At 43.4% G+C, this 27,907-nt stretch overlaps 2 protein-coding genes and 1 non-coding gene across 4 annotated transcripts in view; 1 reads left to right on the forward strand and 2 right to left on the reverse strand.

Annotated features, from left to right (window-relative positions):
• LOC115158708 (leucine rich adaptor protein 1) overlaps positions 1–11,238 on the reverse strand; it is a 34,235-nt gene extending 22,997 nt beyond the window's left edge. Inside the window, exon 1 of one of the 2 annotated variants that reach the window (XM_029707935.1) lies at positions 11,022–11,238. In XM_029707935.1, the coding sequence (XP_029563795.1) occupies positions 11,022–11,060 (39 nt within the window). In that variant the 5' untranslated portion in view covers positions 11,061–11,238. Of the gene's footprint in view, positions 1–8,908; positions 10,068–11,021 lie in introns of those variants that run through there. The other variant, XM_029707934.1, reaches the window with a different exon arrangement.
• Positions 11,239–21,360: 10,122 nt separating this feature from the next.
• On the reverse strand, positions 21,361–21,435 carry trnaa-ugc (transfer RNA alanine (anticodon UGC)). Its single transcript has one exon. It is a non-coding gene; the product is annotated as a tRNA-Ala (tRNA).
• A 1,847-nt stretch (positions 21,436–23,282) lies between these two features.
• Positions 23,283–27,783, forward strand: ttc22 (tetratricopeptide repeat domain 22). Its single transcript, XM_029707939.1, has 8 exons — positions 23,283–23,610; positions 24,237–24,621; positions 24,714–24,769; positions 24,881–24,993; positions 25,145–25,263; positions 25,667–25,828; positions 26,038–26,190; positions 26,599–27,783. The coding sequence occupies exons 1-8, from the start codon at positions 23,384–23,386 to the stop codon at positions 27,130–27,132; spliced, it is 1,749 nt and encodes a 582-aa protein (XP_029563799.1). The 5' UTR covers positions 23,283–23,383; the 3' UTR covers positions 27,133–27,783.
• The last annotated feature ends 124 nt before the right edge of the window (positions 27,784–27,907 follow it).

A 27,907-nucleotide genomic window follows, 5' to 3' on the forward strand; every position in this document is an offset into this window, starting at 1 on the left:
TGGTAGAGCCATTTTCACAGTCAAAAGGATTCCGGTTTCCCGGTGGAGGCGCCAGGCCAGACAGCTCCCGGCTAATTCACAGGATTCTGGAGAGCTAATTTTCCTTTCTCCGGCTTGCATCGCATACACCATGCCACGCTCAGTTGAGCTCACACAGTATATACAGCACTCTCTCTGTGTGTGTGTGTGTAGCATCTTAAGCACTAGTCTCCTCAGCCTTCATCACAAAATGAACAGGCTATCACTTGATACTACTCAAGGGGAAAATATGATTTTCAGGCTTGATGTGCCATTTCACCATGCAGAAACCTATACGCATGCACAGATCCACGCATACACGTGCACGCATACACATGCACAGTGTTATGATTAGTGTGAATGTACACATAGCTGTCCTACACACCAGTGAACAAAAGACAGATTCCCACGCTGAGACCAGTCTGACAATATCACACTGGAAACAGGGATGAAACAGACCCCCCCCCCCCCACACACACACACGGTTGTCTCTCTTGTCTGTTATCTTTCACCTTCCCTATCTATTGTCTGCCTTCTGCAAACAGAGTTAAGTGAACACATCCCTGAGCATCCTCCATCTCCCCATCTCTCCCCCCTCTCTCTCCCCCTCTCTTTCTCCCCATCTAGTAAGATCCCTTTCAGAGACAGCAGAAGGGTGACCTCTCTCCACAGCCCTCCCACTGTTCCATCTGTTTGCATACTCCCTTCCACTCTTTCTATCTCTTTCTCTCCCTCTCTCTTTGTCCCAAAGATTCATGGAAAAGTACTAGTCAGTCTCCACAGACTTGCACCCACTCAATATACAGTATACTGACTCTCTTACATCTAAACACTCCATACTCTGGCTTCTTCTGTTTGTCTGTCTTCCCGCCATCTCTCCATCTCATTCTTTTCTTTTACACAACCCTCTTGTCCTGTTCTATCTGCCTGCACATGTCTCCCCTGTGACTTCCATCTGTGCAGCACAGCAGCAGTCAGGGAGAGGTAGGGGGTGAGTCATGCACTGGGCTCCAACAACACTGTGCAGCATTCACATTCTTAAGACTTTTCCTTTTTATAGGACACACACATAGATACAGGTGGCAGACTGTAGCCTATATGTGGACATAACAGTCTAAAGAAGTGTTTTTATTTTATTACAGTTGAGCTCCAGACTGATAATAGAAGCTATCTGATACAACGAGGCTCGTCTGTGTGTCTTAGTCCATGACAGGAAGGTGGCAGCATGTCTTTGAGGACAGAGCATCCTTTTTCTTTCTACCTTTATTTAACTAGGCAAGTCAGTTAAGAACAAATTCTTATTTTCAATGACGGCCTATGAACAATGGATTAACGGCCTTGATCAGGGGCAGAACAACAGATTTTTACCTTGGGGATTCGATCTTGCAACCTTTACGTTACTAGTCCAACACTCTAACCACTAGGCTACCTGCCACCCCACTAACTCAGTAAAGCTGTTGAGACCCGTGAAGAAATGTCTGAGATTTGACAGCAGCTGGGGACTTCTTGAGGGAAAGTAGTCAGACAGTATTCAGCCAGCATGACACTGAGCCGACTAAGACCAGACTGAGTATGATCTGTGTCTCTGCCTGTCTACACATTGCAGTGTGTCAAAGTCTGTCCCAACAAAACCATTTGTGTCTGGATCAATGATACACAGGCCAGATACATGAAATTTGAAACAGACCAGATGCATGAAGCTTGAAACAGGCCAGATGCATGAAGCTTGAAACAGGCCAGATGCATTAAGCTTGAAACAGGCCAGATGCATAAAACTTTAAATAGGCCAGATGGGAAAAAGCAACAAAAAAGCCCTATGAGTGAGTGAGTGAGTGAGTGAGTGAGTGAGTGAGTAGCGGGCAGGAGCAAAGGTGAGAAGTGGCGACAAAGGACACCTCTGCTAGTTAGAAGGTGCCTCAATGCGGGGGCCCTAGAGCTCTGGGGGCCATGCGCCTGTCATTGATTTTTACATTGACACCCACCTCCCCCTTTGTTTTTACACAGCTGCTACTTGCTGTTTATTATCTATGCATAGTCACTTTACCCCTACCTACATGTACAAATTACCTCCACTAACCTGTACCCCCGCACATTCACACGGTACCGACACACAGAGACTCATACAAAGCTCTCACTCGCCCTCCATTTGGCAAATCTGACCATAATTCTATCCTCCTAATTCCTGTTTACAAGCAAAAATTAAAGCAGGAAGCACCAGTGACTAGATCTATAAAAGACGTGATCAGATGAAGCAGATGCTAAGCTACAGGACTGTTTTGCTAGCACAGACTGGAATATGTTCCGGGATTCCTCCCATGGCATTGAGGGGTACACCACATCAGTCATTGGCTTCATCAATGAGTGCATCGATGACGTCATCCCCACAGTAACCATACGTACATACCCCAACCAGAAGCCATGGATTACAGGCAACATCCGCATTGAGCTAAAGGCTAGAGCTGCACCTTTCAAGGAGCGGGACTCTAACCCAGAAGCTTATAAGAAATCTCGCTATGCCCTCCGAACAATCAAACAGGCAGAGCATCAATACAGGAATAAGATTGAATCGTACTACACCGGCTCTGACACTCGTCGGATGTGGCAGGGCTTGCAAACCATTACAGACTACAAAGGGAAGCACCGCCGAGAGCTGTCCAGTGATACGAGCCTACCAGACGAGCTAAACTACTGCTATGCTCGCTTCGATACAAATAACACTGAAACATGCATGAGAGCACCAGCTGTCCTGGAAGACCATGTGATCACACTCTCTGCAGCCAATGTGAGTAAGACCTTCAAATAGGTTAACATTCACAAGGCCGCAGGGCGAGACGGATTACCAGGACGTGTACTGCGAGCATGCGCTGACCAACTGGCAAGTGTCTTCACTGACATTTTCAACCTCTCCCTGTCCGAGTCTGTAATACCAACATGTTTCAAGCAGACCACCATAGTGCCTGTGCCCAAGAACACTAAAGTAACCTGCCTAAACGACTACCGTCTGTAGCCATGAAGTGCTTCGAAAGGCTGGTCATGGCTCACATCAACACCATTATCCCAGAAACCCTAGACCCACTCCAATTTGCATACCGCCCCAACAGATCCACAGATGATGCAATCTCTATTGCACTCCACACTGCCCTTTCCCACCTGGAAAAAAGGAACACCTACGTGAGAATGCTATTAATTGACTACAACTCAGTGTTCAACACCATAGTGTCCTCAAAGCTCATCGATAAGCTAAGGGCCCTGGAACTAAACACCTCCCTCTGCAACTGGATCCTGGACTTCCTGACGGGCCGCCCCCAGGTGGTAATTGTAGGTAACAACACATCCGCCACTCTGATCCTCAACACAGGGGCCCCTCAGGGGTGTGTGCTCAGTTCCCTCCTGTACTCCCTGTTCACTCATGACTGCACGGCCAGGCACAACTCCAACACCATCATTAAGTTTGCAAGCGACACAACGGTGGTAGGCCTGATCACCAACAACAATGAGACAGCCTATAGGGAGGAGGTCAGAGACCTGGCCGTGTGGTGCCAGGACAAAAACCTCTCCCTCAACGTGATCAAGACAAAGGAGATGATTGTGGACTACAGGAAAAAGAGGACCAAGCACGCCCCCATTCTCATCGATGGGGCTGCAGTGGAGCAGGTTGAAAGCTTCAAGTTCCTTGGTGTCCACATCACCAACAAACTAACATGGTTCAAGCACACCAAGACAGTTGTGAAGAGGGCACAACAAAACCTATTCCCCCTCAGGAGACTGAAAAGATTTGGCATGTGTCCTCAGATCCTCAAAAAGGTTCTACAGCTGCAACATCGAGAGCATCCTGACTGGTTGCCTCACTGCCTGGTATGGCAACTGCTCGGCCTCCGACTGCAAGGCACTACAGAGGGTAGAGCGAACGGCCCAGTACATCACTGGGGCCAAGTTTCCTGCCATCCAAGATAGAGGTTGACCGATTAATCTGAATGTCTGATTAATTGGGGCCGATTTCAAGTTTTCATAACAATCTGTAATCGGTATTTTTGGTTCACCGATTTGCCGATTTTTTAAATTTTTATTATTATTATTTTTTTTTTACACCTTTATTTAACTAGGCAAGTCAGATTAAGAACACATTCTTATTTACAATGACGGCCTAGAAACGGGGGTTAACTGCCTTGTTCAGGGGGGATTCGTGTTTGCCACCTTCGGTTACCAGTCCAACGCTCTAACTACCTGCCTTACATTGCACTCCACAAGGATTAACAGGCTGACTACCTGTTACGCGAGGGCAGCAAGAAGCAAAGGTAAGTTGCTAGCTAGCATTAAACTTATAAAAAACTATCAATCTTAACATAATCACTAGTTAACTACACATGGTTGATGATATTACTAGTTTATCTAACGTGTCCTGCGTTGCATATAATCGATGCGGTGCCTGTTAATTTTCATTGAATCACAGCCTACTTCGACAAACGGGTGTTGATTTAACAAGCGCATTTGCAAAAAATGTACTGTCGTTGCACCAATGTACCTAACCATAAACATCAATGCCTAACAGGAATATTTAGACTTAGTCACCCGCTAGATAAAATACGGAACGGTTCCATATGTCACTGAAAGAAAAAAACTTTTGTTTTCGAGATGATAGTTCCGGATTCGACCATATTAATGACCTAAGGCTCATATTTCTGTGTGTTTATTGTATTATAATTAAGTCTATGATTTGATTGAGCAGTCTGACTGAGCGGTGGTAGGCAGCAGCAGGCTCATTCATTCAAACAGCCCTTCGCTGTGCTTCAAGCATTGCGCTGTTTATGACTTCAACCTGGGTGGGTATAATTTGTGGAACGTTCCAACAGGAATCTATTCCAAAAACTTCGTAAATAACAAGGTTTCCAAAAAACAACGCATACAAAGTTGTATAGCGGCAGAATAAGATACCGGGTAGGGAGTGGTCTATTTCATTCCGTTTTTCACTCATCACGTTTATTACGAAAAATGTCTGTCCTCACATGTCTGTTTGCCTATGGACAAACATTAAGAATAAGCTACGTGGTGAGTTGATGCCTATTCGGCAGCTAGTTAGCTAGGTTTGTATGCGTTGCTACTTTGTACGCGTTGTTGGTTGGCAACCTTTTACTTTACGTTTTTTGGAACAGATTCCTGTTGGAACGTTCCACCCCTTCAAGCCTATCAACTCCCAAGTTTAGGCTGGTTTAACCGATGTGAAATGGTTAGCTAGTTAGCCGGGTGCGCGCTAATAGCGTTTCAAACGTCACTCGCTCTGAGACTTGGAGTAGTTGTTTCCCTTCCTCTGCATGGGTAACGCTGCTTTGAGGGTGGCTGTTGTCGATGTGTTCCTGGTTTGAGCCCAGGTAGGAGCGAGGAGAGGGACGGATGCTATACTGTTACACTGGCAATACTAAAGTGCTTATAAGAACATCCAATAGTCAAAGGTATATGAAATACAAATCTTATAGAGAAAAATAGTCCTAAAATTCCTATAATAACTACAACCTAAAACTTCTTACCTGGGAATATTGAAGACTCATGTTAAAAGGAACCACTAGCTTTCATATGTTCCCATGTTCTGAGCAAGGCACTTAAACATTAGCTTTCTTACATGGCACATATTGCACTTTTACTTTCTTCTCCAACACTTTGTTTTGCATTATTTAAACCAAATTGAACATGTTTCATTATTTATTTGAGGCTAAATTGATTTTATTGATGTATTATATTAAGTTAAAATAAGTGTTCATTCAGTATTGTTGTAATTGTCATTATTACAAAAAAATTAAAATAATCGGCCGATTAATCGGCAGCGGCTTTTTTGGGCCGCCAATAATCGGTATCGGTGTTGAAAAATCATAATCGGTCGACCTCTAATCCAAGACCTCTATACCAGGCGGTGTCAGAGGAAGGCCCTAAAAATTGTCAAAGACTACAGCCACCCTAGTCATAGACTGTTCTCTCCTTTACCGCATGGCAAGCGGTACCGGAGCGCCAAGTCTAGGTCCAAGAGGCTTCTAAACAGCTTCTACCCCCAAGCCATAAGACTCCTGAACACCTAATCAAATGGCTACAAAGACTATTTGTATTGCCCCCCCTCTTCTTTTACACAGCTGCTACTCTCTGTTGTTATCATCTATGCATAGTCACTTTAATAACTCTACCTTCATGTACATATTACCTCAACTAACCGGTGCCCCCACACATTGACTATGTACCAGTACCCCCATGTATATAGTCTCGCTATTGTTATTTTACTGCTGCTCTTTAATTACTTGTTACTTTTGTTTATTATTCTTATCTGTATTTTTTTAAACAAAATTGTTGGTTTGGGGCTCGTAAGAAAGCATTTCACTGTGAGGTCTACACCTGTTGTATTCGGCGCATGTTACTAATACAATTTTATTTGATCTTTAGTGGACAACAGTTCTTGGAGGGTCTTTCCATGACTTAGACTGACCAGTTGAATCCAAGTGAAAGCGATGATCCCTTATTGATGTCCACTCCAATCAGTGTAGATGAATGGGAGGAGACAGGTTAAAGAATGATTTTTAAGCCTTGGGACAATTGAGACATGAATTGTGTATGTGTGTGCCATTCAGAGGGTGAATGGGCAAGACAAACCATTTAAGTGCCTTTGAACGGGGTATGGTGCCAGGCGCATTGGTTTGTGTCAAGATGTACAATGCTGCTGAGTTCACGCTCAACAGTTTCCCATGTGAATCAAGAATGGTCCATCACCCAAAGGAAACCCACAATTGAGACGCATTGGTCAACATGGGCCAGCATCCCTGTGGATAGCTTTCAACAACTTGTAAAGTCCATGGCCCGACGAATTTAGGCCGTTCTGATGGCAAAGGAGAGGGGGGATATACTCAGTGCAGATTGCGAGGATGGCTCATGTCATGCAGGTTCAGGTAGGCTATACAGGACAGTTGTATAGTCTAAAAAAATCTATTGGTAGCTGATTAGTATGCGGTTGCATCTACATTTTTCTTTTACTATCTGCAATGTTTGAATATCCAACTTTAATTACTGAACAAGTAATTACATTATTGCCGCCAGCCAGGCGACACCGTGTATAGGTTAGTGAAATGTTAGGCTTAACATGAGAAATGGATGCCCAAATAGGCCTACCAATAAAAAATATATCCATTAGCTAAAGCAAAGCTATAGACTACATGCCCTGGCATCATTGATTTGATAGGCAGCAGCATAGACATGTTGCAATTTCAACAACATGGACTGCGACCGGTAGTCTATACTTTGTGAGTGGCTGTCTGGCTGACGCATTAGATGTTTGTTTTTGGTTTTTTTTTGGGGGGGGGGGGGGGGATTCGACCTTGCGGGGGCCCAGAGAAACTGTGTTACACCAGTGGTGTGTGTACGCGCATGTGTGTAGCCTATTTTGTGAAAGCAGAATAGTGATGAGAGTGCAAAGTTCAGTACCCCTCTGTTCTCCTGCTACCCAGCACCACTCAGAGAGATGAGATATGGGCCCAACACATAGCAGCACTATGTATGCTGTCTGGCAGTGGGAAGATCACTCTGACTATGAGGTAGCTCTTAATCACTGGAGCCTCTGTATGCGTCCCAAATGGTACCCTACTCCCTACATAGTGCACTACTTTTGACCAGGGCTCTCTCTGCATCCTCTGGCTCAGCAGGGCTGATGAATGGGGATGGCTGCAAGCAAATCATGGGGTCGTTATGTGACACTGGCCGCACAAAGATTTATGACCCTCTTGATGTCCCCTAACCTTAAAACCTTTGCTGTTTAGTTTGTTCAAACCACTCACTAGTGGTCCACAATGTCAGCACTGTAAAACATCATCACCCAAATGGCTGGTAGTGGTATTCCCTCTGGGTATAGGCTATCGACTAAATTCTACTGGCAAAGCAAGAAAGTTTGGATTAACATAATATATTGAGTTGTTATGGGCAACATGGACTACATACTGTATCCTACAACACCATATGTAATTTTATGCAGGTTTCTTTGCCAGAGTCTTTGGGGTAGTCTGTTGTTATTCTCTGGCAAGTCAGAGTGCAGATGACAGAATGACACCGCAGGGAAGTGCAGCAGTGGTAGGCCTACAAACAAAACCTGTGGGTCGTTATTTTCAAACCAAACAAATGCGCCAAATGAGACTTGTTTCGGTTTCTAGGAGGACACACGCATCCACAATGTGCTGTTTGTGTACAATCATTCCAATACGACATACATTGCGCCGTCACCAACACAGCTGCCGCAAGCGCCTGTCTTTGCCATAGGAATGCAAGACATCTGTGCACAAGGGAAAAACAACACACACCCGGAGCTTCTCTGCTGAAGTCCTGTTTTTGCACCAAGGGGAGAAGTATGATGACGTCTGTTATGATAAGCTCGGAATGTCGCCTATCAATGAAAGATGGCTGGCCTGCAATAAACTTGGTTTAATAGGATAAATGAACAGTTAGATTGTAAATGAAATAGCCTACCAGTTCTTTCGCATTATATAATACAATAGTAATCCATCCCTAGGCTAATTATTAGTCTCTGAAAACACCAATTATGACCTGTTGACAATAATGAATCTTTAGCAACCTCAGCCACCTGCCGCTGTTATCATGGTGAAGAGCAGCTGAATTATTGATTGGGTGGATGCCTTATATTCAGGAAGAGGATATAGGACTAGGATCAACATTAAATACATATTCTGTTCACTGTAGGCTTAATGACCACCAACAACATCATTCTGAGTTATTAGGGAATCTTTATAACATTAAATGTCAAAAGCAGAGCAAATGTTGTACGACTGCTCATAATCTTTCTAACAAAATTAAATTAAATGTGAATAACTAATGGTAAGGCCAACAAAAGTCACTGCCCCAATTAAGACCTTACCATATCAACTTTTAATTTTCGAATCTTCTCATCCAGACTCTTCCTGCCCGTGATGTCTCGGTCTTTGGTCTCCAGTGAATTCAACTTGACATCTCGGTGGGTGGACGCCTCTTCCCGCATGCACTTGAGCAAACCCTCAGGTGTCTTCCATCCGATTTTCACCTCCAAATCGTTTAAATCTGGAATAGACTCGTTGGCAGCTGTGCTCTCATCCATACTGTTCCGTTCTTTGTCAAGACCAAAGCACACTACGTCCTCTGTGATTCTTGGATATCCTTGTCTGTCAAACTGCAATAACAGCAACCTCTAATTGCAATGTCTGGCATCCTACGCAACTCCTCTCCAATCGGTGCGCCAGAGAGATAATAGGTTAAATAATGCACTAGGTCCTTTTAGTTTTATCAACAGGCAGAACATTGAGAAACACTATTATACTATGGTCCTGTTGAGGTCATGGATGTAGAAAATAGCCTAATACCATTGCAAACACCGTCGATGCTGTGAAGTTAATGCGCTGTTACAATCTATTGAGATGATGCGCTCATCAGCTGAAATAAATACACAGTCACTGGTCTGTATTATGTTAAATTCGCACTGAAGGGTTATCGCGATGAAGTCCACTGGCTCTCCGTGGAGGTGCATTCATATAATGTGAATCTTCCTCAGAAAAAAAAACAGTCGCAGAAGCCTATGAAAGAATAGTCTACATTTCCCTCGAGTCCAAACGAGTGGTTTTGCTTCTCAATACGGAATAGTCCTTTCTAGATTAGGCTAGTGTAGGCCTATGCATGAAATACACAACAGAGAGCTGGACCTAAACCCTACAAGCCACGCGTCGAAACGCAGATTCCACCTGCATGATGCCAGCGACAGCTGTAGAGGGGAAAACTGAACCGTAGCGCACAACTTGCCTTCCGTAGGTACTGTAATATCCCTATACCCCTACCGTAATAGTGCTGATGTGAAACGCACCACCCCTTTCCAACTGGACACGAATAATAGAACACTTGAACACCGACGTAATAGCCCATTTCGAAGCCTTCTGCTTACTTGGCTGATGTTGATTCATGCTTTCTCACAGAGGAGTCATGTTCCGTAACAGCACCATCAGTGAAAAGCTCTCTCCACATTCAGAGTAATGCCAAGCCGGGGGTGGTAGAAAGGGCGATCAGGGGTCTAATCAGAGTAATCTAGTGGGACAGATGTCTATGTCATTTAATACTGGATGAGACAGTTATTCATTTGATTGATATTTTTCTGCACACCATCTGATATACTATACTGCTGTATCAGACCATCAAAGCACACCTACAACATAATAACAAGAATGTACACACACTTGCTGACCAGATTACTTCAAACCACTTGAGCTTCATAGCAGCCTACATTACCCTCACCCAACATAGCTCGCCTCACTCTACACATTTTATGGGTGAGCAGTTTGGGCAGTTTAGCTTCCCTGTGGCTCAGTTGGTAGAGCATGGTGTTTGCAACGCCAGCATGGTGTGTGCAAAACCAGGGTAGTGGGTTCGATTCTCAAGGGAGGCCAGTACAACAACAAAAAAAATGCATGAAATGTATTCACTACTGTAAGTCGCTCTGGATAAGAGCGTCTGCTAAATGATTAAAATGTAATATGTAGTGCCTATTCCTCAACAGGGTCGTATGCTTTATGATCTGGACGGGTTCTGAAATTAAATAAAAATAATGTATTACTTACATTAACTCTAGAGTACAATCAATTTCCTTCACTATGTAAAATAACATTAACTCTATACATTTCTTAGATGTACTTGTTACAAAAAAGGGACAATCTCTAAGTACTACAGCTTACAGAAAACGTACAGATAAAAATATAATGTTGATAGTTATCGCCCTCTTCCCCTAAAAAGAGGTTTACCAGTCAACTTCATAGACTGCGTCGCATCTATGACACAGAGGAAGAATATGACAAACAATCAAATTCTCTCCGTGAGCGTTTTCGCTCGAGAGCATACCCCGATACCTGGCTTGATAAAGCTCAAAACCAAGTTAAAAGCTTGAACAGAAGCCAGTTACTTAATAAATCCCAACAAAAACAGAAGAAACCGTTTTCTGTAAACGATATACTTACTTTCAATGATAGCGGTAATGGCATCAAGTGTATTGTCATGAGACTCCTCTTTAAATTCTGATTTCCAGAATCCACCTTTATTCAACAATAAACGATCAAGAGTTCTATAAAAATATTGGTCAAATCAGATGTGGTCAGAGAGAGAAAAGAGGCCTTCATAAAATGTTTCCCTGTAGATCTTGTACCACTTGTATGCCCTCCGACTTCTAGGACCTATGAGATAAAGCAATGTATAACTTGCACTACTAAATGTATATGTATGTATATGTTACAGTGTTCTTGTAATACTATTTTTTATTGAAAGTACGTCTTGGAGAACATAAATCCACTATTAGACGTCAAGAAATCACCTCGCCAGTTGCGAGACACTTTATAGAACAACATTCTATTAATGAATTACGTTGCGTCGGGATCGAAACAGTTCATCCACCACGTAGAGGTGACGACTATGACACCAAATTACTCCAAAGAGAAGCCATGTGGATATATACATTTAATTCTGTATCTCCACACGGTTTAAACGAATAATTCGATTTCACCTCTTTCCTATAAGCCACATATAGACTGTTATACAAGAACACTGTCCATATCAGATTTGCATTTCGTTTATGAGTTGGACCCAGTGGCGACCCGTCATTCAGGGTAGGTGGAGCAAATGTAAAAGAAAATTGGGGGCTTGCCTGTTTTGCATGTTATTTTGGCATTAATATGTGTCACGTATCAGTTTGCAAACAATATAAAAAAGATGTATATCATTGAGTTAATAAAGCCACATACAAACATGGTCTCTTTTTTGTTTTCTTGAGTAAAACAGCTCCAGAATGCAGGTGTTTCAGCCTAGTTCAGTGCTTTCTGTGGTGGTGGGGCAAGCCAGCAGAAAATACAGAAGTGTTGCGCCATTATTGGCTGTGTTCTGTCACTCATGGGGACACTATGTCATCGCCAAGTCTAAGGGTAGAGCTAGAAAATTCTAGCCCATTGGGTGCTGACATAGAGTTACATTAGACGTGCCCATCAAAGAAGGCTCAAGGTCATTGGCCACAGATAAAATGAGTCAAATCACGTTATATGTACAGTAGCTTTGATTGGACTGATCATGTCAACATCATACTTTCAAAATCTTACCTAGCAGTAATCGTCATGAATCAAGAGGACAATCTACTGGCAAATCCTTTTTAATCCTTGTCATATGAAGAGAAATAATGAAGAGAAATTATAGATAAAATGTATTGGTGCTCATCGACCATTGGATAAACATTACACAACAAGTTGGAAATTGCAAATTCAACAATGAGGGGTTTGGAAGTAATCAGTGACAGTGGCTAACTGCAAACATTGCAAAGCAATCACTAGCCTGTTATTCAGTGGAGTGGCTGTGTGGTCCCAAATCTGGGATTAAGGGGCTCTTTTCTAAGTTTAAAATGAAAAACATTCAACATTGGCTTTTCTGTCAATGAAGCATGATTTGTGCCGCGCCCAAAACAACTGTTAACTCGGAACTGTGAAAACTTGACTTCAGTGAGTTCAAGACAACTGGGAAGTTGGAAATAAACGAGCTTTGACTGTGAAAATATGTTTTGAACGGTCATCCAACTCAGAATTGTAAATCCTGCATCTTTCGAGAGCTACAACCTGAAGATCAATGACGTCATCATGATTCAACCTTGTTTTTTTCCGAGTTCCCAGTCGTTTTGAAAGCTCCATAAATGCAGAGAATGCCAGACTTTGAGGACCAAATTTGCCCACGAAGGACCGTCACGCCACCTTCTTGTTCAAGTAAGCACAGCACAACAAGGTGAGTAGAAAATGTATTGTATGCTGCTGAATAAATGATGTAATATGCCAGGGAGATATGTATACTGTAGCTAAGAAAGTAATACTAAGTGTATGTTGTGTAGTAAGATGTGAGTAGCCCATGTGCCTCACTCTAATAATTTGGTCTATTTACCCCTTTTAATTTTGCCTACTGTTCTGACTTGGTGGTGCACATGTAGCCTATAACCTGTTTTAAAGAAATGTAATCATTGAATTGTGTAAGAGCTTTCATTGTCTGCTTATATGCCCCCTTTATTTATCCTACGGTTCTGACTTGGTGTACAGGAAAAACACTGTAAGAACGGCCAATGCTCTGAATTCTGTCGCTGTACATTTCAAAAGTGCTAAACAAATAGTTATATTGACTACGTCCGTCCTAGCTTGCTCATTAATGTCTTAATCTAAATTACAGATTGCCTCTTATCCGCTTGTCGTCCCCTTATACCATAGTTTGTACATCTCAATTGTCATTAGAATCCACATTTGTTTAAGCAAGTCAGCCATATCAGCTGTTTTTTTTAAAAGGCAGTAAATTAGTCTGAATGAACTGTTTCGCTGCCAGACAAGGCTCCGCTTGAACCCAATGGTCACTCTGAAAGAGTGGCCAGACGGAAGCCACTCCTCAGTAAAAGGCACATGACAGCCCGCTTGGAGCTGTCAAGGCACCTAAAGACTCTTAGACCATGAGAAACAGGATTCTCTGGTCTGATGAAACCAAGATTGAACTCTTTGACCTGAATGCCAAGCTTTATGTCTGGAGGAAACCTGGCACCATCCCTACGGTGAAGCATTGTGGTGGCAGCATCATGCTGTGGGGATGTTTTTTAGCAGCAAGGACTGGGAGACTAGTCAGGATCGAAAACCTACTCCAGAGTGCTCAGGACCTCAGACTGTGGCGAAGGTTCACCTTCCAACCCTGTTCGGGGCGGTAGTTATTTAGGCAGGTTACCTTCGCTTACCTCCGCCTCAATCTACACACAATACCCCATAGTGACAAAGCAAAAACTATTTTTTAGACATTTTTGCTAATTAATTACAAATAAAAACCTGAAATATGACATTTATATAAGTATTCAAATCAAATCATATATTATTTGTCACATGCGCCGAATACAATGCTTACTTACAAGCCCTTAACCAACAATGCAGTTCCAGAAATAGAGTTAAGAAAATATTTACCAAATAAATGAACGTAAAAAATTAAATAAAAAGTATATGAACCGAGTCTGTTAGTAGATTGGACCTTTACATATGGGACCTGAACTGCTGAGGGGAGGACAGCTCATAATAATGGCTGGAACAGAGCAAATGGAACGTCATTAAACACATGGAAACCATGTGTTTGATGTATTTGATACCATTCCACCTATTCAGCTCTAGCCATTGGCACAAGCCCGTCCTCCCCAATTAAGGTGCCACCAACCTCCTTTGTAACAGACAAACAGCCAGTTGGCACTAGAGAGACCTTTAGAACTCTAATCTATAGTCAGCCAGTGCCTCAGAGAGACTGGAGAGCTGAGTGGATCTTTGGCAATGCACTGACTGTAGGTAGCACTCTTTCAAGATGCTAAGGAGGGTCTGATGGCCCACTTAGAGGTACCATGATAATAAAAAATATATAGTATCATAAAGGTGATGGAGAGGAAGATGGGTAAATCACTCATGTAATCTGGTAAAATCCAGGTTACTGTTCAGCTTCACCACAGCCAGAGATAGCTTTTCAGTTCACAGTCACTGTCTGATTGAAACAGTGCTCAGATTGCCTCTAAGGATACAAGATCTGTTGGGGAGCAGATAGATGAAAAATGCATTGATCCCACAAAAAAGGTATCATAACATGAACCAAAACCAACATCTGAAATTCATAAAAGCGAATTGAGGGATCAAACGGTTTGGCTACACAAACATGAAAGCAGCTCGTGGTACAGCACCAGGGAACCCTTCTATATCAGGATGACTTTGACGACAAGTAAATACAATACAAAAGTTAGTATGAGGTGAATGCACAGTATACAGTGCATTTTGAAAGTATTCAGACCGCTTAACTTTTTCCACATTTTGTTACATTACAGCCCTATTCTAAAAAAAAAAGGTTTTAAATCCCTCAATCTACACACAATACCCCATAATGACAAAGCAAGTTTTTAGAAAATTTTGCACATTTATTAAACATAAAAAACGTACTATTACATTTACATAAGTATTCATACCCTTTACTCAGTACTTTGTTAACACCTTTGGCAGCGATTACAGCCTTGAGTCTTCCTGGATATGATGCTACAAGCTTGCACACCTGTATTTGGGGAGTTTCTCCCATTGTTCCCTGCAGATCCTCTCAAGCTGTCAGATTGGATGGAGTGCGTCGCTGCACAGCTATTTTCAGAGATGTTCGATCAGGTTCAAGTCCGGGCTCTGGCTGGGCCACTCAAGGACATTCAGAGACTTGTCCCGAAGCCACTCCTGCGTTCTCTTGGCTGTGTGCTTAGGGTCGTTGTCCTGTTGGAAGGTGAACCTTCGCCCCCAGTCTGAGGTCCTGAGAACTCTGGAGCAGGTTTTCATCAAGGATCTCTCTGTACTTTGCTTCATTCATCTTTCCCTCTATCCTGACTAGTCTCCCAGTCCCTGCCACTGAAAAACATCCCCACAGGATGATAATGCCACCACCATGCTTCACCATAGGGATGGTGCCAGGTTTCCTCCAGATGTGACGCTTGGCATTCGGGCCAAAATAATTAAATCTTGGTTTCATCAGACCAGAGAATCTTGTTTCTCATGGTCTAAGTCCTTTAGGTGCCTTTTGGCAAACTCCAAAGGGGCTGTCATGTGCCTTTTACTGAGGAGTGGCTTCCGTCTGACCACTCTATCGTAAAGGCCTGATTGGTGGTTTGCTGCAGAGATGGTTGTCCTTCTGGAAGGTTCTCCCACCTCCACAGAGGAACTCTGGAGCTCTTTCAGAGTGACCATTTGGTTTTTGGTCACATCCCTGACCAAGGCCCTTCTCCCCCGATTGCTCAGTTTGCCCGGGCGGACAACTCTAGGAAGAGTCTTGGTGGTTCCAAACTTCTTCCATTTAAGAATGATGGAGGCCAGTGTTCTTTGGGACCTTCAATGCTGCAGAATGTTTTTGCTACCCTTCCCCAGATTTGTGCCTGGACACAATCATGTCTCGGAGCTCTACAGATACTTCCTTTGACCTCATGGCTTGGTTTTTTGCTCTGATATGCACTGTCAACTGTGGGATATTATATAGACAGGTGTGTGCCTTTCCAAATCATATCCAATCAATTGAATTTACCACAGGTGGACTCCAATCAAGTTATAGAAACATCTCAATGTTGATCAATGGAAACAGGATGCACCTGAGTTCAATTTCAAGTCTCATAGCAAAGGGCCTGAATACTTATGTGAATAAGGTATCTGTTTTTTATTTGTAATAAATATTGGAACATTTTTCGCTTTGTCATTATGGGGTATTGTGTGTAGATTGAAGAGGTTGAAAAAAATAAGAATAAGGCTGTAACGTAACAAATTGTGGAAAAAGGGAAGGGGTTTGAATACTTTCCGAATGCACTGTACATGAATGCTATGTTAGATCACAGTGACTTATGTCGCACATTCGCATGGAGCAGACATGCCATTATAATTATATCTCCTCATCAGGAGGTGTGCGTGTGTGCGTGTGCGTGTGTGTGTGTGTGTGTCAGGACAGACCTCGTTAAAACGATTAATAACTGGGCTAACTGGGGCTTAGTTTCCTAACACCAAAAAACTTTAACATTTTCAGTATGTTGGACACACATCATAATCCTCCAATACTGGGAACGTCTCTTAGAGGATTATTGGGGGTTAACATCTCTCCAATTCTCTGCCATTCTGGGTCTTTAGGAGGCTTCTATGAGGCTGATGAAGTAGAAAATTGAATGTTAAAAAGAAAAATGTACTGACGACTCAGAAAATATGATGTGCAATTTTCATATTATTTGACTATGCCCTGGCACCTGAGGAAGGGTGAATACCATGGCAACAGTTGTGCGGAGAAATGTGAAAATATTAATAATTCAACACTACCAACGCACAAAATCATGTATACAGTACCAGTCAAAAGTATATCTTCTATATACCATCCCTACCTTGTCACAACACAACTGATTGGCTCAAACACATTAAGAAGGAAAGAAATTCCACAAATTAACTTTTAACCGGGCACAAATGTTAATTGAAATGCATTCCAGGTGACTACCTCATGAAGTTGGTTGAGAGAATGCCAAGCGTGTGCAAAGCTGTCATCAAGGCAAAGGGTGGCTACTTTGAAGAATCTCAAATATATTTTGATTTGTTTAACACTTCTTTGGTTACTACATGATTCCATATGTGTTATTTCATAGTTTTGATGTCTTCACTATTATTCCACAATATAGAAAATCGTCAAAATAAAGAAAAACCATGGAATGAGTAGGTTTTTCCAAACTTTTGACTGGTACTGTATATCTACCCACTTAACAGCTGGACCCTAAAGGTTTTACAACAACATATTATACTGTACACCAGACTATTCTAACATCTACTGCAGCACACACAGAGAAACCTAAGAAAATGCTCTGTCAGATTACGTGGCAGACTGAGATTGAGTAAGGAACAGAGATGACTTCATAAACAACAAATATGTTCAACAGACAGACAACATATCAACTACAGAAGATAACTATTGTACCATACACAAATGAAACCCCATGAAACTCTTACTGGAAACAAACTGTATCGTTTCAGTTGAGTGTACTAGAGCTTAGCCTGTCTACTGGAAGGTGATGCTGTTGTTAAGCAACCTCTTGCTAGCTTGACTAGCTAAACATTTTACGATTTCGGGTGTGTTTGTAAATTCAATCTGGAGTGCCAGAGTGCGCTCTGGGTGTTTGTAAATCCAGAGCATTGTCAGATTGTCAGTTCATAAATTCAGAGCGTTTGGCTCTCGGAGCGCACACTGGATGCTCTGGCCGAGGAGTAGAGTTGAGCGTTCAACGGCAGTCAAGCACCCAAGCTAACTGGCTAATGTTGGCTAGCTACTTCCAGAAAAACAAATGAGAGAACACCTCACTCTGACCATTTTACACACCCTAGCAAAGCTGGTTAGGCTGTTTTCATGTTATCCAGAGCATTGGTGACTGTAACTGTGCTGCAGGCAACATTTAAATTATGTATTTTTTTGGCCAACATTTACTGACACTGGCCATATTCAACGGGTGTTGAGCGTTCATAAATTCAGCAGTTATTCTGCGAGAGAGTGCTCTGAAATCAGAGTAGATAGCCATTGAATCGCCCGACTGTCACGGATCCCTCTGGAACTTTCATTGCACACACTTGGCCCCTATTCCCACTGACTGTATTTGTATATATGTGCCCTTTGTTCACCATGGTGCTGCTGATTATTGTTACAATGTCCGTTGGTGCGTGTGAGTACCTGTGCTGTGTGTTTTGGCTTTCATGCCCTTGTGGATTGCGCAGATGATTATGGGTCTTGTCCCGTGTGATAATCATTGTGTGCAGGTGTTATTTATTCAAGGTACTCCTCGCTCTTTTGTTTGGGTTTCAACCCTGTGTTTTGTATACGTGTTTGTTTGATCTTCGTCCCGTGCCTTTACATAGCACGCCGTAATTTGGGGCTTAATAAAAAACCCAATAACGCATTCCTGCATCTGTCTCCCGAATCTCTTCATACCAATGTGACAGAATAATTGACCATTGAGGGAGACAACTGGAATGGCCCGTCCGACGACGCTGCGACTGGTCTGTCCGGTGCCGCCGCAACTTCGACAGCTGCATCGGGTCCCGCACTGGGTTCCTGTGATCGTGACGCCGCCACAACGGGTCCGTCTGACGCCGCCACAACGGGTCCGTCTGACGACGCAACAACCGGTCCATCCGACGCCACTGCTACTGGTCCGTCCGACGCGGCCGCAACTTCAGCAGTGGCAACTGGCCCGTCCGGCGACGACGCAACTTCGGCAGCTGCATCGGGTCCCGCACTGGGTTCCTGTGATCGTGAGGCGGAGGTACTGTCACGGATCCCTCTGGAACGTTCATTGCGTACACCTGGCCCCTATTCCCACTGATTGTAAACTCAGCAACAAAAGAAATGTCCTCTCACAGTCAACTGTTTATTTTCAGCAAACTTAACATGTGTTTGTATTTGTATGAACATAACAAGATTCAACAACTGAGAGGCATAAACTGAACAAGTTCCACAGACATGTGACTAACAGAAATTGAATAATGTGTCCCTGAACAAAGGGGGGTCAAAATCAAAAGAAACAGTCAATATCTGGTGTGGCTACCAGCTGCATTAGGTACTGCAGTGCATCTCCTCCTCATGGACTGCAACAGTTTTGCCAGTTCTTGCTATGAGATGTTACCCCACTCTTCCACCAAGGCACCTGCAAGTTCCTGGACATTTCTGGGGGGAATGGCCCTAGCCCTCACCCTCCAATCCAACAGGTCCCACACGTGCTCAATGGGATTGAGATCCGGGCTCTCGCTGGCCTTGGCAGAACACTGACATTCCTGTCTTGCAGGAAATCACGCACAGAACAAGCAGTATGGCTGGTGGCATTGTCATGCTGGAGGGTCATGTCAGGATGAGCCTGCAGGAAGGGTACCACATGAGGGAGGAGGATGTCTTCCCTGTAACGCACAGCGTTGAGATTGCCTGCAATGACAACAAGCTCAGTCCGATGATGCTGTGACACACCGCCCCAGACCATGACGGACACTCCACCTCCAAATTGATCCCGCTCAAGAGTACAGGCCTCGGTGTAACGCTCATTCCTTCGACGATAAACACGAATCCGACCATCACCCCTGGTGAGACAAAACCACGACTCGTCAGTGAAGAGCACTTTCTGCCAGTCCTGTCTGGTCCAGCGACGGTGGGCTTGTACCCATTGGCGACGTTGTTGCCGGTGATATCTGGTGAGGACCTGCCTTACAACAGGCCTACAAGCCCTCAGTCCAGCCTCTCTCAGCCTATTGCGGACAGTCTGACCACTGATGGAGGGATTGTGCGTTCCTGGTGTAACTCGGGCAGTTGTTGTTGCCATCCTGTACCTGTCCCGCAGGTGTGATGTTCGGATGTACCGATCCTGTGCAGGTGTTGTTGGACGTGGTCTGCCACTGCGATGATGATCAGCTGTCCGTCCTGTCTCCCTGTAGTGCTGTCTTAGGCGTCTCACAGTACGGACATTGCAATTTATTGCCCTGGCCACATCTGCAGTCCTCATGCCTCCTTGCAGCATGCCTAAGGCACGTTCATGCAGATGAGCAGGGACCCAGGGCATCTTTCCTTTGGTGTTTTTCAGAGTCAGTAGAAAGGCCTCTTTAGTGTCTTAAGTTTTCATAACTGACCTTAATTGCCTACCGTCTGTAAGCTGTTAGTGTCTTAACGACCGTTCCACAGGTGCCTGTTCAGTAATTGTTCATGGTTCATTGAACAAGCATGAGAAACAGTGTTTAAACCCTTTACAATGAAGATCTGTGAAGTTATTTGGATTTTTACGAATTATCTTTGAAAGACAAGGTCCTGAAAAAGGGACGTTAGTTTTTTTGCTGAGTTTATTTGTATACATGTGCCCTTTGTTCACCATGGTGCTGCTGATTATTGTTACAATGTCCGTTGGTGCGTGAGTACCTGTGCTGTGTGTTTTGGGCTTTCGTGCCCTTATGGATTGCACAGATGATTACGGGTCTCGTCCCAGGTGTTCTTTTTTCAAGGTACTCCTGCCTCTTTTGTTTGGGTGTTTTTGTTACGTGTTTGTTTGGTCTTTGTCCCCGTGCCTTTACACGGCACGCCGTAATTTGGGCCTTAACTAAAAAAAATATTATGCATTTCTGCGTCTGTTTCCCGAATCTCTTCATACCGACATGACAATGACTATACCACTTAGCTAAGAATGATGTCAATAATCAAGTCAATAAATGTTGGGTAGTTAGTTAGATAGCAGATAGTTAATATACTGTCTGGCAAGTTTGATGTATTAGTAGCCAACTAACGTTAGGTAACTAGCTAACATGCAGGTACATATTGCTGTAATGCTATGCGGTTCTTAAGGATAGCGTAGCTAACAAATTGTCAGCCAACATAATGTGTAACGTAACTTACTTTATTACATTTTTTTAAATGTTCTTAACATGTGTCATAATTAGTATGCCCTCTCGTCGGACTTCGGCTGCATATTTTCCACCATTTTCTTTAAATCTGAAAAGTAATGAAGCCACGGCCGTGGCTGATGAATTGCACGGAAATAGTGTCCACTGCATGTGTACTTCGTATTTTGTCGAATTTAGTATGTCATCCAGGAACCTTTGGCATACTAACTATATCCATATGTAACCGATGTGAAATGGCTAGTTAGTTAGCGGTGGTGCGCGCTATTTTTTTTTACATTTTAGTCATTTAGCAGACGCTCTTATCCAGAGCGACTTACAGTAGTGAATGCATACATTTCATACAATTTCATACATTTTTTTCTGTGCTGGCCCCCCGTGGGAATCGAACCCACGACCCTGGCGTTGCAAACACCATGCTCTACCAACTGAGCTACAGGGAAGCTAATAGCATTTCAATCAGTGACGTCACTCGCTCTGAGACTTGAAGTAGGGTTTCCCCTTGCGTTGCAAGGGCCGCGGCTTTTGTGGCGCGATGGGTAACGATGCTTCGTGGGGTGTCAGTTGTTGATGTGTGCAAGGGTCCCTGGTTCGAGCCCGGGTTGGGGCGAAGAGAGGGACGGAACCTACACTGTTACACATACTATGACCAATAAGCATACTACATACTAAATTCACGTCACAAATTGTACGGTTAGTATGAGTATTGCTCCTGACTCTCTGTCAGGTTACATGACAGACTGGGTAAGGAACAGACTGACTTCATGCACATGTTCCCCTTCTTCCCCTTTTCCCTCCTTCCCCACCATCCACTCTTTCAACACTCACCTTGGTGTTCTCCCTGACTCTTGTCCCGGGTTGATGACATCACCAAGCACCTGCAGACAGCACAATGGTGTTTTCCCTCCTGTTAAAGTAATTTAGGAGCAAAATAGTACAGAAAAGAAGGAACGAAAATAAAAAATAAATACGGAAATCAAGAGATAGGAAAAAACACACATTGGACTAAAATGTTTTTAAGAGCACTGGGTCTATTACCCCAATATCCAAAGGAAGTCAAATATGTCTGATCAAGTACTCCACAAGTATGTTTTTCAGTTTAGAGATTGAAGGATAGACATTACCATGCTGACAGATTAGTAGTCTGGCCCAGGAATCAGACGTCATTCTAGACGGATGTTTGATGTCTAGACTGCCAACGACATCCTTAGCCAACTAAAACACAAGCTGTCAAAATGATCAGACACGTAACAAACTTGGGTGAAACTCTATGCTATATGCTATTCAAGTTAAGGGTAATTGGTTCACTAAAATCGCAGCTCATAAAGCAGATAAAACACACACAGCCCAAATATATTCGGAACTATTTTGGGATCATTTGTGAAGATGAGATTTTACGTACCCATTATCCATCACCATAGGAATTGCTTGAGCTTTTATAAAAAAAATATCTGCCAACTTTTATTCAACACTATAATAAATTAAATGCTCGCTCTCCGTCAACAGTGTGGTGTCAGTACACAACACTTTCAATCTGTTTGTCATACAATACAATCAATGCATGTCCACCCTCTGGTGGTGATAAGAGGCCAAACACTTCAAGGGTAAAAAAATAAATACTGGTGGTACCATACATAAATAAATACTCCTTATCTGCACTGGACAGACCGTAATGCAACAAATACTTTTTGAAATATTAGTATGAGTTTTGAAAGAGTGATCACCTTTGTTTACAATTAGAGTTTATTTGAGTTCACTGAGATTGAGGATATCTGCATACTTCATCTAAGCACATGAGCCAAGTCAAAGGGCTCTTTGTCCAACTGCATCTCTCTCAAACTGTTCATGCTGAGCCTAATGGATCACGTTCTGTCATTACCATGGAGACAGCAGGCAAGAGGAAAGCTGATGTAAGCACCTTCTAAAAGATTGTTTTAAAAGGTTGAGTGAAAGTCAACCTACCTACTGTTGTTGTGACACCTGTCTAAAGCAATAACCCACTCTCCTTGTCTGTAAAAACCTAAAGCTGACATGTGAGCCATAAAAGAAGACCATAGACCTACTGATTATCAGTCAGATATTCAAACCACATCTCAATGTATTGTATCATAAAGAGAAACACAAAAAAGGGGGTCATAAATGTTCAATCACATTCAAATGTACTATTCAAATGAGAAGAATGGAGCGGGAGGTAGCCAACTAAGCCAGCTAGGCCAGAATGGGAGTACAGTACACCACTGCATGAGGTTACTTACTCCTTCCCCTCCCTAGTCCCTAACCTAACCGGTATTACCAGTCTGCCTCTGGAGGAAGAAGAAAACAGCCAGTTGACTCTGACAGTCAACAGTAGTGTATGGGGACATATGAGTCTCAGGTAGTAATTGTAAAAGACTATGAATTACCTGGATAAATATGTGATTAATAAACAGGAGAAAGCCATGAAGGAAGGCAACACAGAGGAGGACATTGAGTCCCTCATTGATGGCATGGCGTACATCCCAGGTCACTTCCACCTGGACCTCAACCTGAACCATGAGCCCAGCGGGCCAGGGGAGCTGCGGAGGAGGGACACCCAGCTGAAGGTGGACTCTCTGGGGGCTGAGCTGGAGGCAGAAGTTGGGTATTGTAACATATTATCTTATGGTTATAAGGATGGAGTTTGGGATGTCTGATATTGTTAATTGAACTTTACTGAAATCATGGGTGTACATACAGGTAACTGCCAAAATAAAGGAAACACCAAAGTGTTAAGTGTCTTAATAGGACAAGTGTCTGGAACTCTATTGGAGGGATGCGACATCATTCTTCCACAAGAAATTCCATAATTTGGTGTTTTGTTGATGGTGGTGGAAAACGCTGTCTCAGGCTCCGCTCCAGAATCTCCCATAAGTGTCCAATTGGATTGAGATCTGGTGACAGATGGCCATGGCATATGGTTACATCGTTTTCATACTCATTAAACTATTCATTGACCATTGTGCCCTGCGGATTTTTATTCAGGAACCTAAGCATTATGGAATGTCAATTGTTTATTTAACTCAGGAACCACACCTGTGTGCAATCACTTGCTTTCAATATACTTTGTATCCCTAATTTAACTCAAGTGATTCCATTATTTTGGCAGTTACATTGTTGATCACTAGCTAAAGAGTGCTGGAGTAAAACATGGAACTGGAATTCTAATTTCCCTTTAGCTGGTACAATGAATAATAAATGGACTGGACTATTGTTTTCAAAACATTACAGGTACCTCCAGTATGGTGTCCGTAACCTCCTGGGTCTCCTGGCTTTCCATTTGGACCAGCTGGAGCAGGCCGAGGAGACCTTCATGAGCATCTGTAAAGAAGACCCGGGGAACCTGAACGCTTGGGCCAACCTTGGCTACGTGTACGACCGCCTCCAGAGGGAGCTGGACGCAGGGGAGTGTGTGGAGAAGTTGTCCCAGCTCATGGGTCTGGAGGCTGGGCAGCCAGGTCAGGCGGAGTCCAGGCTTTCTGCAGCCCGGTGCCTGGCAGAGCAGGCCTATGCTCATCCTTATGACATAGAGCTTGACAGAGAGGAAGAGCAGAGGGAAAGACTGACCGCCTCTCTGATCCTGTACAACAGAGCTCTGGACTACGGGGGAGAGCTGGTGAGATCTCATGTTAGATTACTTACGAAGTAATTTCACATCTACAGTAATATATTGATTTAGTAAAAGTTAATGTTGCTTATTTTTTTTAGATACCAACAGAAGAAAAGAGAAGCTGGTATTTCAAAATGGCAACAATCTATATTCGGTAAATTGTGTCTTGAATGTTTCAAATCTTTTCATAGAAAATAAATTAGAAAATAATATCTCCAAGCTCATGTGTAAGAACAATGTAAAGCAAATGGATCTATTTTTGTAGACTAGATGATATGGTAAAGAACAAGGAAGACTCGGAGAACTCCAGACTGTTTCACTACAAGGGACTGAAGCTGCTCACAGAGACCCTGAAGTCAGAGAAAACACATCACAAAGGTATACAAGAAGGAAGATAGGCGGAAAAAAAGAATTAATTATTATTGCTCTCTCTCCATCTGAACCCACAAGATGAGTGCTGTGTCTTACTGTCCTAAATGTATTGATTAATCATTCAGTATGTTTCTACCTGACCCCCTCACCCACACAGCACTATCCTGGTGCTACATAGGCATCATGTTAGAGAGGAAAGAAGAATTCTCCACGGTGCCCATGTCTGTACATGACTGTGGCTACTCTGATTCTGACCCCCTGTTCTGCTTCGGAACTGTACGTACAACACTCACAGAAAAGTGGGACTTATAAACTAGAACAAGTCGTAAAGCCCTAGGGACTTGTCTCTTGCTTTTTAATGCTTCTAATGACTGCTTAGTGGCATCTTATCCTCACAGCTGCCAGATTCATTCAGATGACAGTGTATCATGAACGTTTGAATAATGATTAGCTGATATGTCTGCTTCCTCATCACCTACTGTATAAAGGGTTATAAACTTGGCGCCAGCTCAAGTCTACTACCGTATCTGCCCTCAGTTCTTCTGCAGGGTTGAAAACTTCTCATAAGCCCTTATGCAGGGTTATAGGTTGTTATGCACCTGCCAGATTTTAAAAAGAGAGCATAGCCCTGTCATTCTTCAGGTTATCGTAAAAACGAATGTAATATTGTCCCCTGCAGGCCATAAAACTAGCTGCAGACGATGCGTTCATCCTGAACCAGCTGGCCAAGGTGTTCTATCTGCTGGGAAAACATGAGATGTCCACAGGGATCTGTAACATGGCCCTCAATGTGCTGCCTGACCCTGAACTCAACTGGCAGGCCTACTGCACCCGCGCCAAGGTACACTACAGTAACCCTAACATGTCTAAACACAATGTTCAACTCAGTTTAACACTTGACACTATTGTAATATGAAATGTCACTTCAATAATGTTAATACTAAACCAAATGATAAATCTAAACTCTACATGACACTCGCAGGGATGGACTTACATGACAATCACAGAATACACACAAACAGACATAAACAGACATGCTTTTATTCTCAGATCAATGTGATGGCCTATGTGAGGGATCTTGAGAGGGCTAAACAGGGACAGGGTGGGCTCCCTGACAGACATAGCCTGACTGAGGCCAAGGCAGACCTGGAGAGGGTGCTGAGTGTTCGCCCCTGTCTACGCACACACCTGGAGATGGGACAGGTGAGTGGGGATGTGTGTGCTGCTCTCTGCTGTTTGACAAGACACTGCAAGCACTTTGACAGCAGTCACATCGGGCACGTAGAAATAAGCCGTGTGAGTGAAAGATCAACAGTAACTTGTCAAGAAAAACAGAATATCTAGTGAGACATACAGTAATGTGTCATTGTGTTGCTGTGATAGGCAAACAAATTAATGCAGGTGTTACTACAGGTGTATCACCACACAGTATAATACAACTGTGTGTCTTACCAGGTGTATTAGTATACAGTATAATACAACTGTGTATTACTACACAGTATAATACATCTGTGTGTGTCTTACCAGGTGTATTACTACACAGTATAATACATCTGTGTGTGTCTTACCAGGTGTATTACTACAGTATAATACATCTGTGTCTCTTACCAGGTGTATTACTACATGGGTGTGGATGCCCTTCAGGAGAGCCTGCTTGTGGATGAGGGGGCGTTAAACAGAGCCCTGGTGTCCCTCTCTCAAGCGCTGCAGTGTGACCCGGGGGACAGCCTCCCAGACCTCCACCTCCTCCGGGGGCGCTGTCTGCTGCTGAAGGGCGAGGAACAGAATGCAGCCGACTGCTTCAAGAGGGCCCTGGATCTGGAGCGGCCTGGCAGCAGGGACACCATGGCTCTACGCTGCCTCCTGGAGGCCCTGTTGGGGCTATTCACTCAGAGTGGCTCCGACCCCGGTCCCGCCATCACCCAGCTGGAGGTGTGGGTACGGAGAGCCCAGGAGAGGTACCCAGAGGATGCGGTGCAGGCTGAGCTGAGAAGCCTGTGCAGGGCACACACCGAGGAGGTGACCGAGCTCTCCAGGGCTCTGATCAGCAGGGGCAGGCTAGAGCTGGTCAGGAGGCTTCTGGAGACTGTGCAACCCAACCAGCCAGCCAGGAAGAGACCACTGGCCAAGTCTATGTCCATGTGAGCAGTATCTAATGTTGATAGAGAACTAGCAAAGATCAAGCACTGATTGAACAGCCGGGTTCCTTTTCTTTAGTGTTCCCAGTATGACAGGAAGATAGTCATTTTATTGTTTCTTTGTTCCAATGAGGAGCTTGCCTTGTGTCAGAAGACTTTGTACTAATCATGCAATGTTCTAAAGTGAAATGGTAAAATACATCTGTGCACAACTGCTTTTTTGGAACCCCTGTTTCTGCCTATTTTGTCTTGCTTGAATCAACTCACAAACTGAATGTGCATCAGTCATCCAAGGAGTTTATATAAGACAAATAAACTGCTGATCCGAGACATTCAGGAAGCAATGAGGACACACCTATCATTTTAATGATGAACCATACCTTCCCAACAATGGTGATAATTCTAAAGCAGTGTTTCCCAAACTCGTGCACATTTCGTTTTTTTGCCCTAGCACTAAACAGCAGATACAAATAATGTAAGTTTGATGATTAGTTGATTATTTGAATAAGCTGAGTAGTGCTCGTGCAAAAAATCTAATCATGCACCCTTTGGGGTCCCGAGGACCGAGTTTGGCAAACACTGTTCTAAAGCTTATTGGTTTAACCTGTCCCAGGTATTTTGTACAGACCCCAAAATAAAGAGTATTTTCATAAAGCCAGCCAGCTTATTGAGTAATGCTGCTTGGGTACTACGGTGCACTGTAACACACAAGCTGCTGGAAAATGTTCTTACATGGCAAGAAAAGCTGGTTTAGTCAGATTGAGTCTTGTCAACTACATGTG

Source organism: Salmo trutta, chromosome 22 (genome assembly GCF_901001165.1).
Source record: "Salmo trutta chromosome 22, fSalTru1.1, whole genome shotgun sequence".
Taxonomy (NCBI): Eukaryota; Metazoa; Chordata; class Actinopteri; order Salmoniformes; family Salmonidae; genus Salmo; species Salmo trutta.